Genomic DNA, 17,146 nt, shown 5'->3' on the forward strand with positions numbered 1-17,146 from the left:
TCCAGTGAAGCCATCTGGTCCAGGGGATTTTTTTGTTGGTAGTCCCTTGATAACCTTGTCTATTTCTTCTATTGATATGGGTCTATTGAGATTCTTGACGTCCACCGAGGATAGTCTAGGTAGGGTTTGTTTTTCTAAGAATTTATCCATGTCTTCCAAATTGTTGAATTCATTCAATGGCCTTTGTATTTGTTTTTTTCCCCCCAAAAGGATTGATGGAATTGTTAGGTTTTAGAGCATCTGAGCTTATATGTGATTTTTTTCTAATTAAAACATAGTCCCAGCATAAGAACAGTGGGGTTAGAATAAGGAGTGATGAGTCATATTTGGAAATTGCTTCAGCTCTTGAAAATTTGTCACCTATGAAATGAATAATGGTTCCCATTCTTTCAAGTTGGAGGACCAAGTGCAATATTCTCTCTTTTATAGTGTTTTGTAAAGTGCGATGAACTTTCATTACCAGGCTGATAATGTTACAAGCACGTGCCTCTTGATTGTTACAGATATGAGATGCAGTATGCTCCCCAACCACCCCCGACAGTGTGTCAGTTCATCACTGCCACGGAGATGACCCTGCAGCGGTACGCCGCAGACATGAACAGCAGGCTAATCAGACAGGTGGAGCGCCTGAAACAAGAAGCCGTCACCGTGCCAGTGTGCGAAGACCAGCTGAAGGAAATTGAACGTTGCATTAAAGTTTTCCTTCATGAGAATGGAGAAGAAGGATCCTTGAGTCTAGCAAGTGTTATTATTTCTGCCCTTTGCACTCTTACAAGGTGAGTTTCCTGATCCTTCTGTCGAGACTGTTTCCTTGGCTTTAAAACATGCGAGTGCATTGAGTTCACCCTTGCTGAGCTCTAGCCTGTGTTACCGCATCTGAAGGTGTGTGTCTTTTGCCATCGATACATTTAAGCTCAGAAGGTCTCAAAGCAGGAAATGCTGTCTGTGTCTTCACTGTGCACATCCTTACCCCTTTTAGGCGCAATCTGATGATGGAAGGGGCAGCTGCCAGTGCTGGGGAGCAGCTGGTCGACCTGACTTCCCGAGACGGGGCCTGGTTCTTGGAGGAGCTCTGCAGCATGAGTGGGAACGTCACCTGCCTAGTTCAGTTGCTGAAGCAGTGCCGCCTGACCCCCCAGGACTTGGATATCCCCAACCCTGCTGAAGCGTCCGAAGCTGTGCACTTAGCCAACGGAGTCTACACCTCACTTCAGGTGGACACTTGACGGTGGCTATTTCATCAGTAGTGAACTTGGTTTCTCATCACTTCTCCCTGAGTGTTGCCCAAGCAGTCATTTAAAATGTAGACCAGTGTGTGAGCTGTAGCCGTAACTCCCATTAGGCTTGTAGAAGTTTGTTCTAAATTTTTTGACATTATGTTTCCCACACTTTTCATAAGTTTCTTATTTTCTGTGATAATGACCTTTCAGTCTCTGTGCTCCCTAACTAAGTGTTTATCTAAACACACTGTTTCTCATGTGTTTGTAGGAGTTAAACTCCAATTTCCGGCAAATCATATTTCCAGAAGCCCTCCGATGTTTAATGAAAGGGGAATACACCTTAGAAAGTATGCTTCATGAACTGGACAATCTTATTGAGCAGACGACCGATGGCGTTCCCCTGCAGACTCTGGTTGAATCTCTTCAAGCCTATTTAAGAAATGCAGCTATGGGACTCGAAGAAGAAACACATGCTCATTACATTGATGTTGCCAGGCAAGTGAAGGGCAGCTCTGTTCTGTATCCTAGAAGTGATTAGAAAACCAGATGGTGGCATCCTGAGCTCAAGTTAGTATGCGTGTGTTTAATTATGTACCAATACATACACACATACCTCGTTTTTAACTTTTAATGTTGAATATAGATTCCCAGAATGATGCACCTTTCACCCCTCTCCCTCCTGTGTTTCCATCTAACGTACCTGTAGTGGAACAATGGCCATTGGTACAATCTACGGAACCTAGTCCACATTCACCATTTGTGTACGAGGTAGAGAGGAGCTCACCCTTGCCTCCATAGTCTGACTTTTTCCGCAGTTGGATACAGCCACCACCACCACCACTACCCCCGTGATACTCTGCCCTTCCCTGGAGGGGTTGCTTATTCGTTGCCGTGTCCACCTAGCTCTTACAGGGTTTATTGTGGAAGTAACAGGTTACCCAGGTACAGTTGTTTGGTAGAGACAGCCTTTTCTCTTGGCTCTGCTTGTAGGGTGGTCTCAGGAATTGTTGTAAAGCTCTTCAGTTCCATTGATAGTGCCCAGAGACAGCCCACACCACCTGTAAGCCTCAGCCTAAAGGTGCTCAGCTTTCTCAGTCTGTTGGTTTGCGAAGCCCATTGCACTGTCACATGCTATTCTGGCTCTCTGGCTGCCGCTTTTTATTGTATCCAGTGTTAACACGCTCTATCCCTTGGGTGTATGAGGTTCCCAGTATAGGGGTCCTGGGTCCAAAGGACACATTCCACTCCTGTCTCTTCCTATTGGTGGTAATCAGGTCTTCCTCTTTTTCTGTTTGCTTCCCTCTCCTTCCTTTCTTGTAAGATAAAAGGTGTCACACAAGGGCAGTGATCCCACCCTACTCTTGCCTCATTAATTTAAAAATGAACCTAACCATCATTAGCTTAACTTCGTCCTGCCACAAATATAAGGGTCAGGATTCACAACACACACACACACACACACACAATGGAGGATAATTACTTTAACTTACAAAGTGGAGGACAAGCACAGAATACTGGGAATCATGGTCTACCTAAGTTGACCCCCTAACCGCAGCCATCACCTTACATCTTATTTGCTTGCTGCCACCTAATCATTATGTGGGGATAACAAGGTGGTTGTGGCTGTAAGGTGCTGAAGCGTCTGTTCCAGCTCATAGCGACCCTATGTTCAACAGAATGCCTGGCCCTTGCCACCTTGCAATTATCCTAATGTTTGAGCCCATTGTTGTAGCCACTGTGTCGGTCTGCCGCCAATTTTTTGCTGCCCCTCTACTTTACCAACTATATTGGCCTGCTCCGGGGACTGGTGTCTTCCAGACAGCATGTGGCAAGTACGTGAGATGAAGTCTCGCCATCTCTGATTAGAAGGGCCATTAAGTAGTTCACTGCACCCATGGGTGCATTCTAGTTAACAGAGTTTTCCTCTTAGTAAGTATAGGAACTAAGTAATTATATTTTTGCTTCTTATATTAAATGCTTAGAATATAACCTGTTTATATCAGCACTATAAATCTCAGGCTGATAATGTGAGGTGTGAATTTCTGACCTTGAATTCAAAGTGGGCACGGTTCTGTGTTAGCGTAAATTGGCAGGTATTTCGGTCTGTCTGGTTGGCTTGTCACAGGGGCAGTCATGTGACTCGTAATTTGCTCAGCCTGTCGTCTTTGGAACTGTATGATTCTTCATGATTTTGAGAGTTCATAGTATTTCATATTCTGTGCTTAAAGTGAGGCTTTACTGTTCCATGTTGAACAGTATTAATTGAATAACAGTAATAATTGAAGTTCATAAATTATTTCCCACGAATAGGGGAGAATACTAAACTTGGACCACTGGTTTGACAGCATGATTGACATTAAATACCATTTTATCACTGCAGCTCTTTCTTAAGGTCAAAAGCCATCCTAGAGTCGAGTGCTGGGCATGAAAATTGTTGATCTTCTTGCCCCTCCAAAGTGCATTTCTCCTCAGTGAGAGCTTCAGCTCTGTTTTCTTTTCCTCTAGACTACTCCACGCCCAGTATGGCGAATTGATCCAACCAAGAAATGGTACCGTTGATGAAACACCAAAAATGTCGGCCGGCCAGATGCTTTTGGTAGCCTTTGATGGCATGTTCGCCCAAGTCGAAACTGCTTTCGGCTTACTGGTTGAGAAGGTAACTAATGCAGCTGCACTCACAGTTGTTCCGTGTGTGAAGAATGGCACAGTGAACCATCCTTTCTCTCCTTCACATAGTTAAACAAGATGGAGATTCCCATAGCTTGGCGGAAGATTGACATCATAAGGGAAGCCAGGAGCACCCAAGTCAATTTTTTTGATGATGATAATCACCGGCAAGTGCTCGAGGAAATTTTCTTTCTAAAAAGACTACAGACAATTAAAGAGTTTTTCAGGCTCTGTGGTACTTTTTCGAAAACTTTGTCAGGTAATATTCTATATTTAAGCATGCTGGCTCTGTGTTGTGCTTTGGAAAGCAGCCGAGAGGAGTGGGCTGACTTGAATCGTACATCTGTCAACCCTGCTTGAGAGATGGGACTGTGGGAGCTGGGAGCAGAGTAAGCAGGCTGCCTGGTGGGGCAGGTCCCCTGCTTTTCTCTCGGTGGTGTGAGTGGGCCACGCTGACTCGCCCTCCCCTGCACAGGTGCCAGCCACCAGCTCCATTGTCCCTTACGTGAATAGCATGATTGCTTTTAATTTCTTTGTGCATGCAATACTTTAAGAAGAAATTTTCTTTTTTAGGATCAAGCTCCCTTGAAGATCAAAATACTGTAAATGGACCTGTTCCCATTGTCAATGTGAAAACCCTGTTTAGGAACTCTTGTTTCAGTGAAGACCAAATGGCCAAACCTATCAAGGCCTTCACTGCTGACTTTGTGAGGCAGCTCCTAATCGGACTCCCCAACCAAGCCCTCGGGCTCACGCTCTGCAGTTTCATCAGCGCGCTGGGAGTCGACATCATCGCCCAAGTAGAGGCCAAGGACTTCGGTGCGGAAAGCAAAGTTTCTGTGGACGATCTGTGTAAGAAAGCGGTGGAACACAACATCCAGATCGGGAAGTTCTCTCAGCTGGTCATGAACAGGGCGACCGTGTTAGCCAGCTCCTTTGACACTGCCTGGAAGAAGCACGACCTGGTGCGAAGGCTGGAGACCAGCATCTCTTCCTGTAAGACGAGCCTGCAGCGCGTGCAGCTGCACATCGCCATGTTCCAGGTCAGTCCTTCGGTACCGGGCTTCTGACTCCTTCCGCCAGATGGGAAATAGGCAGAGGAGAGCATCCAAGTGCCTACGGTTGTGCCAACTAGCATGAGCCCACGTTCAGCATTTTGACGTTTTCTCCGTAGTGGTTCCCTGCCCTGCGAGTTATTGCCATTCAGGCTGTGTGGCTTGCATGCCCATGTCATTAAGTATTCCTCGTGAACAAAAATGGAAACGGCTCACTCTAGATCTGCTTCTTGTCCTTTTGAACATTCAGTTCATGAAGGTTATTTCTGGAGAGAGTTCTGCTTCCCTGTCACTCTAAATCTGTCTTCATTTTGGAATTATTTTTAGAAGTCTTCTTTTGTCCTTAAGTATTCAAGAGTCACTATGAATTGGAATCCATTCAACAGCAATACGGTTTTCTGTGACAGCACAGACTTGGCCGAAAGGAGTTTGGATTCAAGTCAGACTTAGTATCTGAATTTGCGTTGAATTTCCCTGTGCTCCAGTTGTCTTACCTGTAGAATGGGGTCCGTGCCCTCACAGGAGACCGGCTGTGCAGGCTGCAGATGGCGGCCTGTGTTGGGCACTCAGCACAGTGAGGAGTTCTCCTGGTTCACATGGACTGCTGGCCTGTTGGCAACTTCTAACATGGCTACACGTAAACATTCGGAATGGTTGGTTGGTATTGCTGGTACAGGCGCTGCTGCCGGTGGTGGGATTGTTGGGTTCCCTTTAGTCACGGGAACCAGCGTCTGTCTCTCTTTGGACAGCTCAAAAGCTGAAAAGAGAAATCAAATCAACTTCTAAAATTGCCTAGATTATACATTCTACACTCTCCTCATTTGCCATTTGCTGACATGGGTCACTAAGCAAAAGTGAAGGCTGTTTTGTTTTGTTTTTTCCTGTTTTCAGACCACTTTCTTGTCTGGTTTGTTGTTGTTTTATTCCTGGAAAGAGCTAAAATTGACCGATGTGCTTATCGGCGGGTCCAGTCGTGCATATTCCTCTGTGGAGAAGGAGACTTGGAGGAGACAGTGGGCTGAAGCTTAACCTGCCACCTGTGCTGGTCAGAGCTTCCCTCACTGACCTTCAGGGCCCCACTCCCAGCCCTGCGCTCAGGATCTACCCTCTGGGGCTGTCGGGCCACTGAGGCCGGGCCTTTCTGTGAAGGTGCGGGGAGCCTGACCACTCGGCTTCAGGCCCAGCTCGACTCACTTCACAGTGTCATAAAGTTCACATGGATCTCTTCCAAACACTCTCTCCCAGGCCTCTCTCTTTCTTCCTTTCCCCACCTCTGTTAGTTCTGAAATCGGAACCCAAAACAGGTTCTGCTGTCTCAGCGCTGTCCTGTGCTTGTTCACACGGCAGCTGCCCCAAGGCCCCAGTGAGGGGTTACTGTATAGACGTTGCTGCCATGTCTGCTGTCATATTAATGTGCCAAGTAGGATTGGCTAACAAAATTGCCAACAAGTGAAGAAGACTAAGCCAAAAACCACGCCCATTGCCATTGAGTCAATTCTGACTCATAGGGACCCCTAACAGGGCTTCTGAGACTAAACCTTTCCGGAAGCAGAGAGCTTCACCACGCCCACAGAGCACTGTGAGTTGGAACTGCTAACCTTGTGGTTTAACCGGGGCTCCTCACGTGCAGAGCAAAGGTATATTGTTAGTTATAGGTAATATAACACATTGATTTTTTTGGTTTGTATTCCTTAAAATACTTGTTCTATTATTTTACTTACTTTGGAAATTTAAAAACCCACATGCACTCACAGTCATAGAATCAATTCTGACTCATAGTGACCCTGTACAACTACCCCTCTGGGACTGTAACTCTTTACCTGAGCAGAAAGCCCCATCTTTCTCCCGAGGTGAGTTCAAGCTGCAGACCTTGGGGTTAGCAGCCTAACAGGTAAGCCACTTTGGGGAAAATGCTTTAAAAATCCTTTAAAAATTTATGAGTCACATTTTCAGATACAGGTATGGTGTCGATGTAGAATTCTTAGATTATATCCCAGATGTCTTTTTGGGCCTTCTTAAGTGAACTTTATATTTATAACCTACAGATGACTTAATCCTCCATCAACAGTTGCCTACCCCTTTCTTTTCATTTTGAGATTCTGTATTTTTTCAGTCACCTGCGTAGCCTGTAGACAGCCTCCCTAGAAACAAACAGTAACAACACACAGTCATACTCGCTCCCTTCTTCTCTCCTAACCACGGCTATTTGGGTGGGAGTGGAGAGTGAGGGTTGTACTAAACTTTCCCCTAGATTAGGATTGTCTTCAGAATTGCTGTTTAAATGTCCAAGTCACTGCTCCCAGAAATAGATGTGATCCACTTTAGGAACCGTCTTACCCCTGGGTGTGCTTCTTATACATTGTGTCTTCTATCACCCTTCCCACCCACCCCCGCTGCAGCTGGTTGTGTATGCCATCCTCCTCAGCCCCACCCCTTTGCTACCCAACACCTGTCTCCCTTACCTGTCTAGAGGCCTTTTATCAGTTGATTCTGTTACATTTCCTTTCCTCTTAAACAGTGGCAGCATGAAGACCTTCTTATCAACCGACCACAAGCCATGTCAGTCACCCCGCCACCTCGTTCTGCCATCCTAACAAGCATGAAGAAGAAACTCCACACTCTGAGCCAGATCGAAACATCCATTGCAACAGTCCAGGTGTGTTTTGTTAGATCTGATTTTAGACTTGCCCTGCACGGTGAAGAAATGTTAGTTCTTTGCTCAGCACATCTGCCAGAGAGCATCATTCTTGTTCATAGTTTTTATTTCTTAACTTTTATACGAGGTATATTGAATAATTCAGGTTGTTGTGACCATTTCTGTGACTTCATACACCCAGGGAACCGTTATGATTAGACAGACTCCGAGTGGTCAGTGTCTTTTCTGAAACGTGTGTAAGTGGTTATATCCGGATTACTAATGTGCAAGAAGCTGGGGCATTTCTGGTGGCTGTTGTGTGGATGATGGAGTTCTGTGTTGTAACAGCACCAGAATTTTTTGCCAAACTTGTATTACTGACTGTACTTGTCTTTCTCATTTTAGTTAGACACTTAATCTTCCCACCTCTCGTTTTTTAATAAGAGAAACTAGGCTGGATGGTGACAGCATCCATCTTTGTATTGCTTACCTCGCATGTGTAGGAATATTTCTCAGATTTTAAAAAAGTGCTTTTAAACAAAACCTTTCTCGAGCTCACTTCTTGAAGATTGAGATGGACTTTCTGTAGAGCATATTGTAGATACGCGATGTTTTCACTTCAGGGGAGTTTTTTTCCTTGTTTTGTTTTTTAAAGATGAGTGTGTGAGAGAGCAACTGAAGTTTTCTGTCTGAAATAATTGACTAAATAGTAAAAACTGTGCCATTATAATTGGCAGGTTTTTCGCATTGCTCACTACTAAATGTACGGGAATCTGCCTTTCACTTTTCATAGTGAAAAATATAAATAGATGTTCTTATAAGTAGCCTCCATAGAGTAGTAAGTAGAGCTTTGGTATAGCCGAGGTTCTTTTGTTGTGTTTTTAATGAGATGAAAATGTGCTCTGCAAATTTCGGGATAATAAACTTAGAACCTCCCACACCCTTTTAGGCTGACGTATTCAAAGTGCAATCGAGGCTACTTTTGAAAGAGGGTAAACTGTTGGTTAAATGACATCTGCCCACCCTGCTTCTGTTGACTGTCTTTCACGTTGCCTGAAATGATCGCCCTACAGGAAGTGGAAAGAAATGCAGATCACTGTGATGCTGTGGGATTTTTTTTATAGGAGAAACTAGCAGCGCTTGAAGCAAGTATTGAGCAGCGACTCAAGTGGGCAGGTGGTGCCAATCCAGCCTTGGCACCCGTACTACAGGATTTTGAAGCAACAATAGCCGAAAGAAGAAATCTTGTTCTTAAAGAGAGCCAGAGAGCAAGTCAGGTACTGTGACGTACAAGTGCCATCTTCACAATACAGTCACGGGAGTGTCGGTCGCCCTGTGCAGCTCACGTGCTGAACTGATTCGGGTTACCTGTGTGGGAAAACCAGGAGAACCGAGGCTCGAGGTTTGGCAGGGTAACGACTGGAAGGCCTTAGGGAGCTTCCCTACGCTGAGCTCCAAGCTGTTTCTTTGCCTAGGTCCATGTTGCCTTTCCATTGATCATTAAAGGAAGTGGATTAATCCTGTATTTTAAAAGAAACAAAGTCTTAATTCCATCTATATCTTAGAGTCCCTCTATCTATGACAAAGGCTTTCCCCTCTGGTCTGGCGTGCTGCCCAGGCCTGTGGGTTCACCGCCTTGAGATCGAGGGGTGAGGGGAGGAGGCCCTCTGTGAGGAAAACTTGGAACCAGGTGCACAGCTAGACTAGTTTAATGATACTCAGACCCTCTGTACCCATCGCCAAGAGTCATGATCATCAGCTTAAGTCCCCTTTAGATTCATCTAACAGTGCCTCCCTTTCTCTTACATGTAACAGTTCTGAGCATTTGAACATATTCTTTTATTTTCTGTAAACATGGCAACACTGCTAACACTGTTAGTAAAAAATGCACTTACCCAGTGTTCAGTGTGTTCTGTGATCCTTATAAAGTTAAGCAGGAGTAGACTTTAGAATGGTTTGGCAGAAATCGTCTGTGATTTGGACGTACAGCACAATTGATTGCAACTGAATATTAATGACAGCTCTATTATGGAATAAGGTTTCTCTTTTTAAAATAAGCCTGTGGAAGATGTATTTTTTAAAAGCCTTTATAAGAATTTCACCTTATTTTTCAGAGCCTCACTTCTGGAAATGAGCAGATAGTAATTGTCCGTGTCAGTAATGGCAGCTGGTTCCTTGTTGAAGTGGCTTCATTCCTCTTTTGCTTCTTCCCAGGTCACTTTCCTCTGCAGCAACATCATTCACTTTGAAAGTTTACGAACGAGAACGGCAGAAGCCTTAAACCTAGACGCTGCATTATTTGAACTAATCAAACGGTGTCAGCAAATGTGTTCATTTGCATCCCAGTTTAACAGCTCAGTCTCTGAATTAGAGCTTCGCCTATTACAGAGAGTGGTGAGTTTGCAGTCTTGGTGAGAGTAAAGAGACTTGGTGTTTAAAGTGATAGGCCAGTGATTGCCCTCAGTCAGTTTCACTGGTACATTCACATAGCTTCCATCTATGAACCTGTGCTCTATGTAAACCTTTGTTGTCAAGGAAACCTTGCTATAGTCTTCAAGGAACTTAAGTACATAGGTAAGGAGTGGAGAAGTGAAAAGGATTCTTAGACCTACCTACAAGGAGAAGATGTTGGCTAAGTAGTGAGTGATTGAGGTGCTATGAAAGTAGGGTAGTGGTGAGATAAATGCCGACAATACCAAGCTGATAAGCTTAGCCTTTCTATATATAGTGTGGGAGGGGTTGAGGCTGTGTACTGGGAAGCTTTAGCTTTTTTTTGTTGTTGTTGTTTAGTGCATTTGGTGAGTATAGGCACCAGAGACAGATGGTTCTTCCAAATATATTTCTCAGGGATTCAACTTCAAGCAACTTTAAGAAAAGTTTAAAATTTTAGTCTGTATCTTAGGGATTGAAGAAACTGAGCACTATTTTTTTTTAGGATAACCGTTATATGGCTCTCAGCCAAGGAGGTTCTCTTTATGGCTGTTTGAGTTACTGATAGTTCATGGTGGTGGTGAATATGATGATGATGATGATAGGAAGCAAATGATTCCAGCTGGTACTTAATAATCAAATGTTTGTTCTGTTTAGGACACCAGCCTTGAACATCCCATCGGCAGCTCAGAATGGCTTTTGTCTGCACACAAGCAGTTGACCCAGGATATGTCTAGTCAGAGGACAATTCAGACAGAGAAAGAACAACAAATAGAACTGGTCTGTGAAACAATTCAGAACCTGGTTGATAATATAAAAACTGTGCTCACTGGCCATAACCGACAGCTCGGTGATGTCAAACATCTCCTGAAAGCAATGGCTAAGGTAAGTCCAAGACTGGGCACACTCACAGTCACTCTCTTTGTAAAATTACAAGTTGTTTTAGTTGTGAAAAATTGATGATGTTTTGTGACAAAAACTGTCCCAAGTCGTATCTTCTAATTTGTTTATAACCAACATTATTTGTCTTTTGACAGGTGAAATTATTCTGATTGTATACACAGAAAAACACTGAGGCTCATAGAAATTAGTTGACTAACCAATGGTCACACAATTTATATCGGAGCTGAGACTTGAACCAAGTCTCAGGAGGCTTAGATCTCCCATTTCTCTTCCTCAGCCACATCCCTCTCACCCCATATCCTCCAAAATGAAATTTTGCCACTTTTTCCTCTAGCGTCCTACAGAATCTAAGTATAGTAAGGAAACCGAGCCCCCTGAAAAGCTAATTTACATCTTTCATGGTCACAAAACAGTAAATAGTGAAATTATGTTCTCATTTTATGTATATATATATATATATATATAACAAATCAGATTTCTGTAGGAAATAAATTGAACTATAATAAACAGAACACAGGCAGCCCCTGTGTTACAGCAAACAAGATTGATGCCTGTCTTAAGAAAGGGCAGAGGGGGCGGGGGTGGGGAGGAGAGGGAGAATGGAAACAAACAGTGGGAGGAAGTGGGGTAAGGGATCGTACATTAAGGTGATTGAAATGGATGGATATAAATTATTAGTTGTAAAACTGATATGCTCTGGAAATTTTGGCTCAATTCTCAGTAGCAAGGGAGGGGTGGGAATTTAGAGCAGGCTCATGAAGTTTTCACGTAGTCTTACTTTAGTGTGTAAGAAAGGAGCCCGGTGGCCCCTGCAAGGTTGGCAATCCACGCCTTCCATTGGCTCCAAGGGAGAAAGGTGAGACGCTCTACCTCCCTAGAGATTTACAGTTTTGGAAACCCTGTGCCAGCTTGACTTAGCAGTCATGCCCTTGGTAGGTAAGAAAAGACTCAAAGCTTTTCCCGTGATTTCAAAGCTACTCTTGCAGCAAAGTAAGGGTTACATTTACATAAAGTAGGGCTTCAAGGATGACAGCGCCCCACTCAAAGATGGTAGTAGAAATGTGTGTGTCTTTCCTCAGCCCTCTTACTAATGCAGTCTCCTCATCAGCCTCCCCAAAGAGTGTTTATTACCCTTCTTCCAAGTCGCCCATTTCAGGTCTTTGGCCCATAGTTTTTTTCCATTCTGGTTACCATGACCTATCACCCACATTGTGAAAATTCCAGTCTGTTCCTGTTTCTCATGACAAAACCTTTCATTAAGACTTTGTAAGACTACGGAAGCAGGTGAGAATTCAACTGCTAGTTTCGAAGATGCCACCCCAAGGGAAAAGGCTAGGAATGGTTTCTTTGAAATAAGAGGGCAGAAGCCCAATAGGACTAACAGCTGTGGTAAAATGGAGACACTCATTGTGTGCTTCTCGTGAAAATCTTCATTTCAAAAAGCATGGACTGTAGACAGCTGATGTTCAACAAAGAACCAAAGTCCAATAATTGAGGAAGAGATGATCTTTCAATAAACATTGCTGGAAAAACTGGCTATTTGTAGAAAAATGGAAGATGACCCATACTGTATGCCATATTCAAATGCTAACCCAAAATATATCAAAGACTAACCTAAAGCTGTAAAATACATAGAATTATAAATAGCAACAAAGTTAGGGGCCCTAATCAATGGCATACGTAGACTATCGGGCATAGTTAACAATGCACAAACAGCAGAAGACAAAGAAGATCACTGAGACCTCCAACACTTAAATACTTATGTTCATCAGAAGACTTCCAAAAAAAGTAAAAAGAGAACATATATAGTGGGGGAATTGGCAACAAAGTATCTGACAAAGGTTTAATAGAAAACTTTAACACCTCAACCACAAAATGATAAAAGTCCAATTAAAAATTAGGCAAAGAACATTAAAAGGAAAAAAAAACACATTAAAGGGCAAGTAAGAATTATCCTTAAGTTGAACATTTGTAACCCAAGGACTTTGGATACATACAGTAATTGAAATCTGAAATATTTATTACTTCTTTTTTTAATTTTTTTATTTATTCTTAAGCTCTGAAAAGTAATTGTGGAGACAGAGATCTTTTTAAAAGCTTGTTAAAATATTGATTCTAGGATGAAGAAGCTGCTGTGGCAGATGGTGAAGATGTTCCCTATGAGAACAGTGTAAGGCAGTTTTTGGGTGAATATAAATCGTGGCAAGATAACATTCAAACGGTACTGTTCACGTTAGTCCAGGCCATGGGCCAGGTCAGAAGTCAAGAACACACTGAAATGCTCCAAGAAATAACCCCAACCTTGAAAGAACTGAAAACACAAAGTCAGAGGTAAGGCTCAAATCTAAAATGTCTGTTACAACAAGTTCTGTCTCAATTTCATTTTTTAGTTTTGTTGATGTTTATAAGAAGGATCCGGGAAAGCACTCGGTCAGTAAACTATTTCATTTTTTATTGCAGTATCTATAATAATTTAGTGAGCTTTGCATCACCCCTAGTCACTGATGCAGCAAACGAGTGCTCGAGTCCGACATCGTCTGCTCCGTACCAGCCGTCCTTTGCTGCAGGTAGGACTTGCCGACTCCTGGAAGACCTGCCCCACACAGACGCTGCAGGTTCTCAAACTGAACCACATCTGGTTTACCTTCAAAAATATTCACTAAAGATACTTTATTTCAAATATTCTTTTTGAAGTATGATAAGACCTATGCTGCTTAAAATGATTTAGAAAAATACACGAGAGAGGAAAATTTGTAGTTCTGTTTCAAATAGGAAGAACCCTGTTTTTCACCAGTGGGCAAGGGTTGGACTGCTAACCTCAAAGTAGTTGTTTCAAACCCACCGGTGACTCCGCAGAGGAAAGATGAGGCTCTTTGTTCCTGTAAAAATTGACAACCTTGAAAACCCTATAAAGGGTCAATGTGCGTCAGAATTGACTCAGTGGCAGTGGGTTTGAAGCCAGTGGAAGAGCCCTGGTGATACAGGGCTTGAGTGCTCAGCTGCAGATCAAAGGTTAGCAGTTGTGGCAGTCGGCCTCCGTAACAACCTAGAGCCTTGGCATCCCTGTCCTGTAGCGCTGGCTGTCAGTCAAGTCAGCGACAGTGTGGCTCCCTGTGTTCCCAGCAGAGGGAGAGTTGCTGTTTCCTGACTGGTTTCTCTGCATGTGCACACAAGTAGGAGTCAGTCTTCTGAATGCAGTTTTTGGTGGCTTTTTCTCAGTGTTACACATTGATAATTTTTTATTTAAGCCATCGTTTAAAAACTGAATAGTCACATTTCATATGCAGTTCTAGGACTGTACTGTGTTAATCTTCCAGTGTTGGCAATAACTTGTTTGTAGATTTTTGATGTCACTCAACAAGCTAGGACTCTCTTTAGGCTATTACTATGTCAAGGGAGAAGGAGTTTCAGGGTTAAAATCTATTTTCAGGGTGGTACATTTGTAGTTGATGTCTCTTGGGGTATTTAACTCCACCGCCTCTGTACTTCTCCCTTTGCCCCTTTCCCTCTTATCTTTTGTGAACATGTAAGTTGAGGTACCAACTTTTTCTGTAGCCGTCCGGAGCAACACTGGCCAGAAGACTCAGCCGGATACCATGTCACAGAATGCGAAAAAGCTGGTTCAGAAAAATCTGGCAACATCAGCAGATACACCGCCAAGCACTGTTCCAGGAACTGGCAGGAGTGTTGCGTGTAGTCCTAAAAAGGCTGTCAGAGATCCTAAAACTGGGAAAGGTAATCATTTAAAACTAAGAACACCTTTCCTTTTTATGCAAGATGGCAACTTGACTCACCAGTCTTTGCATTGCTTCATAGCTGTGCAAGAGAGAAACTCCTATGCAGTGAGCGTGTGGAAGAGGGTGAAAGCCAAGTTAGAGGGCCGAGATGTGGATCCAAACAGGAGGATGTCAGTTGCTGAACAGGTGACTGCTCTTTAAACTTGTTACATATTTTAATACTGCCCCAAAAGTAGAGGTTTACAGATCTTTCTCATCTACCTCTTTGGTGGCTCATCAAAAATGAGGAACTTGAGTCAACTATTGGGACCCAGAAGATTCTGAGCCCCCTGCTGGCGGTGCCTAGTAATCTGCAGCATTCCCTCCATGCTCCCGGTAACACCTACTCTCCCCTGCTCACGGAGGGGCTTGAAGGTGTGGTCTGACCCTCTCCTCCACCAAACCACGGTCCACTGGCAGTTTATTAAGTTCAATTCCTGTTCAGTGCTTCAATAACGCACACAGTATGTGCACCTAGTGCAGGCATTCTAGATCATCCTGTAGTGCGTGGTCAAAGCTTCCTTATATTGCGCATTGGTCTTCAGTACTAGATTGGCTGCGGCCGGGGACTTGCTGTTCGTGCAGGTTTTTCATCTAGTGAGGTTAGCACTTTAGGTGTTGTTAGTAGCCATGAAGTGCCTTATGTATTGTTGAAAGTTTCTCTGCAGTCACTACCTTGATATTCTCCCAGCAGTGTCATTGAAGCCCTCTTTCTAGGGGGTTATATCTCTCTCTCTAATAAAGCCTAGCAGAGTCAGGATGAGGGCACATTTGTTTTGAGAACCACCTTGGCCCAGGCTCTGCCCTAGACATTGGCTAATACAGCAGCTGAGCATTTACCCAGTGACCTCAAATTTAAATGGTTCAAATAATACATATTTGTAACGCATGTCCTTTTGAGTTTTTAATGGCTTTCAATACTCTCCTACTTCTCTTTACAGGTTGACTATGTCATTAAGGAAGCAACTAATCTAGATAACTTGGCTCAGCTGTATGAAGGTTGGACAGCCTGGGTATGAAGGGCAAGACAGGAGATGAGTCTGGTTAAGCGAGGTCAGACATCCACCAGAATCAACTCAGCCTCAGGCATCCAAAGCCACACCACAGTCGGTGGTGATGCAACTGGGGGCTTCCTCTGAGGAAACCTAGGGACTCTCGGTGCGCTCGGAAGCGAGTCCTGCAGGACAGCTGCACTCAGGGATACGCCCAACACCATGGCCTGCAACCCTCGGGTCAAGGGTGAAGGAAAGAACGCTCACCGCCTGCACACGGAGATTGTTTTTTGCCACAGAACCGCCGCAATCGTGTCAGGAGGTTAGCCGCAGAAAGAAAGCGGGGTGCCGCGGGGCACAGAGTGATTTGGAACTTCCTCCCACCTGACCCTGTGTGCAACCCAGGACCAACCAACCCGCTCAGCCACAGAGAGCAGGGCCGCGGAGAAGTCACAGCCGAGGAGGACTGCTGGGTGCGTTCAGATGCTCGAGCTACTGGTTGTCGGCAGCGGTACTGGTTGGGCTGACCAGGAAGTACCAAAAGGCTATGCGCTATGAATTTCAGAAATGGACTGAAAACGGAGAGCTATGTAACAGATACACTACATTGGAAGAAGCACTTGCTTCTGAAATGAATGGAGAAAACCACCCGCCGTCCCCACCCTGACCCCTCTCCACATGACCCCTTTGACCCGATCGAGCAGACTGGCCATCTTTCAGATTCACTTTTATCTCAAGCCTCGTGTTTCATACACTTCCATCTCGGTGCTGGAAACAGCTTGGATTCGGAGTGAGAAACAGACATTTGTCCACAACCACTGATGGCACGGAAAATTCCAGGATCGTTTAAAGGTTAATGATCACATATTAAATGTTCTTCTGGTTATTTGTGTCATTTTTGTGATTCTATCATGTACAGTTTCCCAGAATTGTCACTGTGCATTCAAAGGCAATGAATCTAACTGATGTTTGATTTAGTGTACACTCTCCCTTTGCTTTATAGTGTACATTCTCGGGGGTCATTCACATTTTCCCTCTTCTGTGATAGCTGTCGTGTTTTGTTTTGCTTTTTATAGAGTAGGTAATCCATTGTAATATTTTACCTCGAGCACACCAGGCTAGAGTCCACTCGAGTTTCGCGTGGTTGATGAAAGATGAACAATAAAGTGATGTTCTCGTGGAGGTCAAGTGAACTCTTGCTTTAATTCAGTGTTCTCATTTGATCCTTTTAATGGACAGAGTGTAAATTGAAAGTGCTGTGCATTTAGCACAGTTGCCTGAAACATCAGCCAAAGTGAGCACCATCTTTGAGAAATCGGTTATTAAGGTCGCCTGGGAAGCCCCTCGCCCTCTGCACAGCTTCAGTCCCTTGTTTGTCGGTCAGCCGTGGCAGTAGGGGATGACCAGGGATTCCTCACAGTCAGCGTTGCATGCCGTGCAGGGCTGGCTGCAGAAAGGAAATTGTTCC

At 44.1% G+C, this 17,146-nt stretch overlaps 1 protein-coding gene across 1 annotated transcript in view; it reads left to right on the forward strand.

Moving 5' to 3' along the window:
• Window positions 1-16,866, forward strand: part of SMG1 (SMG1 nonsense mediated mRNA decay associated PI3K related kinase) — an 84,545-nt gene extending 67,679 nt beyond the window's left edge. The window contains exons 49-63 of the mRNA XM_004705751.4: window positions 504-776; window positions 980-1,214; window positions 1,489-1,715; window positions 3,726-3,876; window positions 3,957-4,146; window positions 4,461-4,930; window positions 7,461-7,598; window positions 8,702-8,854; window positions 9,792-9,971; window positions 10,665-10,892; window positions 13,030-13,241; window positions 13,371-13,477; window positions 14,466-14,645; window positions 14,727-14,833; window positions 15,628-16,866. Coding sequence (XP_004705808.1) covers window positions 504-776; window positions 980-1,214; window positions 1,489-1,715; window positions 3,726-3,876; window positions 3,957-4,146; window positions 4,461-4,930; window positions 7,461-7,598; window positions 8,702-8,854; window positions 9,792-9,971; window positions 10,665-10,892; window positions 13,030-13,241; window positions 13,371-13,477; window positions 14,466-14,645; window positions 14,727-14,833; window positions 15,628-15,705 — 2,929 coding nt within the window. The 3' untranslated portion in view covers window positions 15,706-16,866. The remainder of the gene's footprint in view (window positions 1-503; window positions 777-979; window positions 1,215-1,488; window positions 1,716-3,725; window positions 3,877-3,956; window positions 4,147-4,460; window positions 4,931-7,460; window positions 7,599-8,701; window positions 8,855-9,791; window positions 9,972-10,664; window positions 10,893-13,029; window positions 13,242-13,370; window positions 13,478-14,465; window positions 14,646-14,726; window positions 14,834-15,627) is intronic.
• The last annotated feature ends 280 nt before the right edge of the window (window positions 16,867-17,146 follow it).

This window comes from Echinops telfairi, unplaced genomic scaffold (assembly GCF_000313985.2).
Source record: "Echinops telfairi isolate 266 unplaced genomic scaffold, ASM31398v2 ScPeMD7_5;HRSCAF=22, whole genome shotgun sequence".
NCBI classification, from domain to species: domain Eukaryota; kingdom Metazoa; phylum Chordata; class Mammalia; order Afrosoricida; family Tenrecidae; genus Echinops; species Echinops telfairi.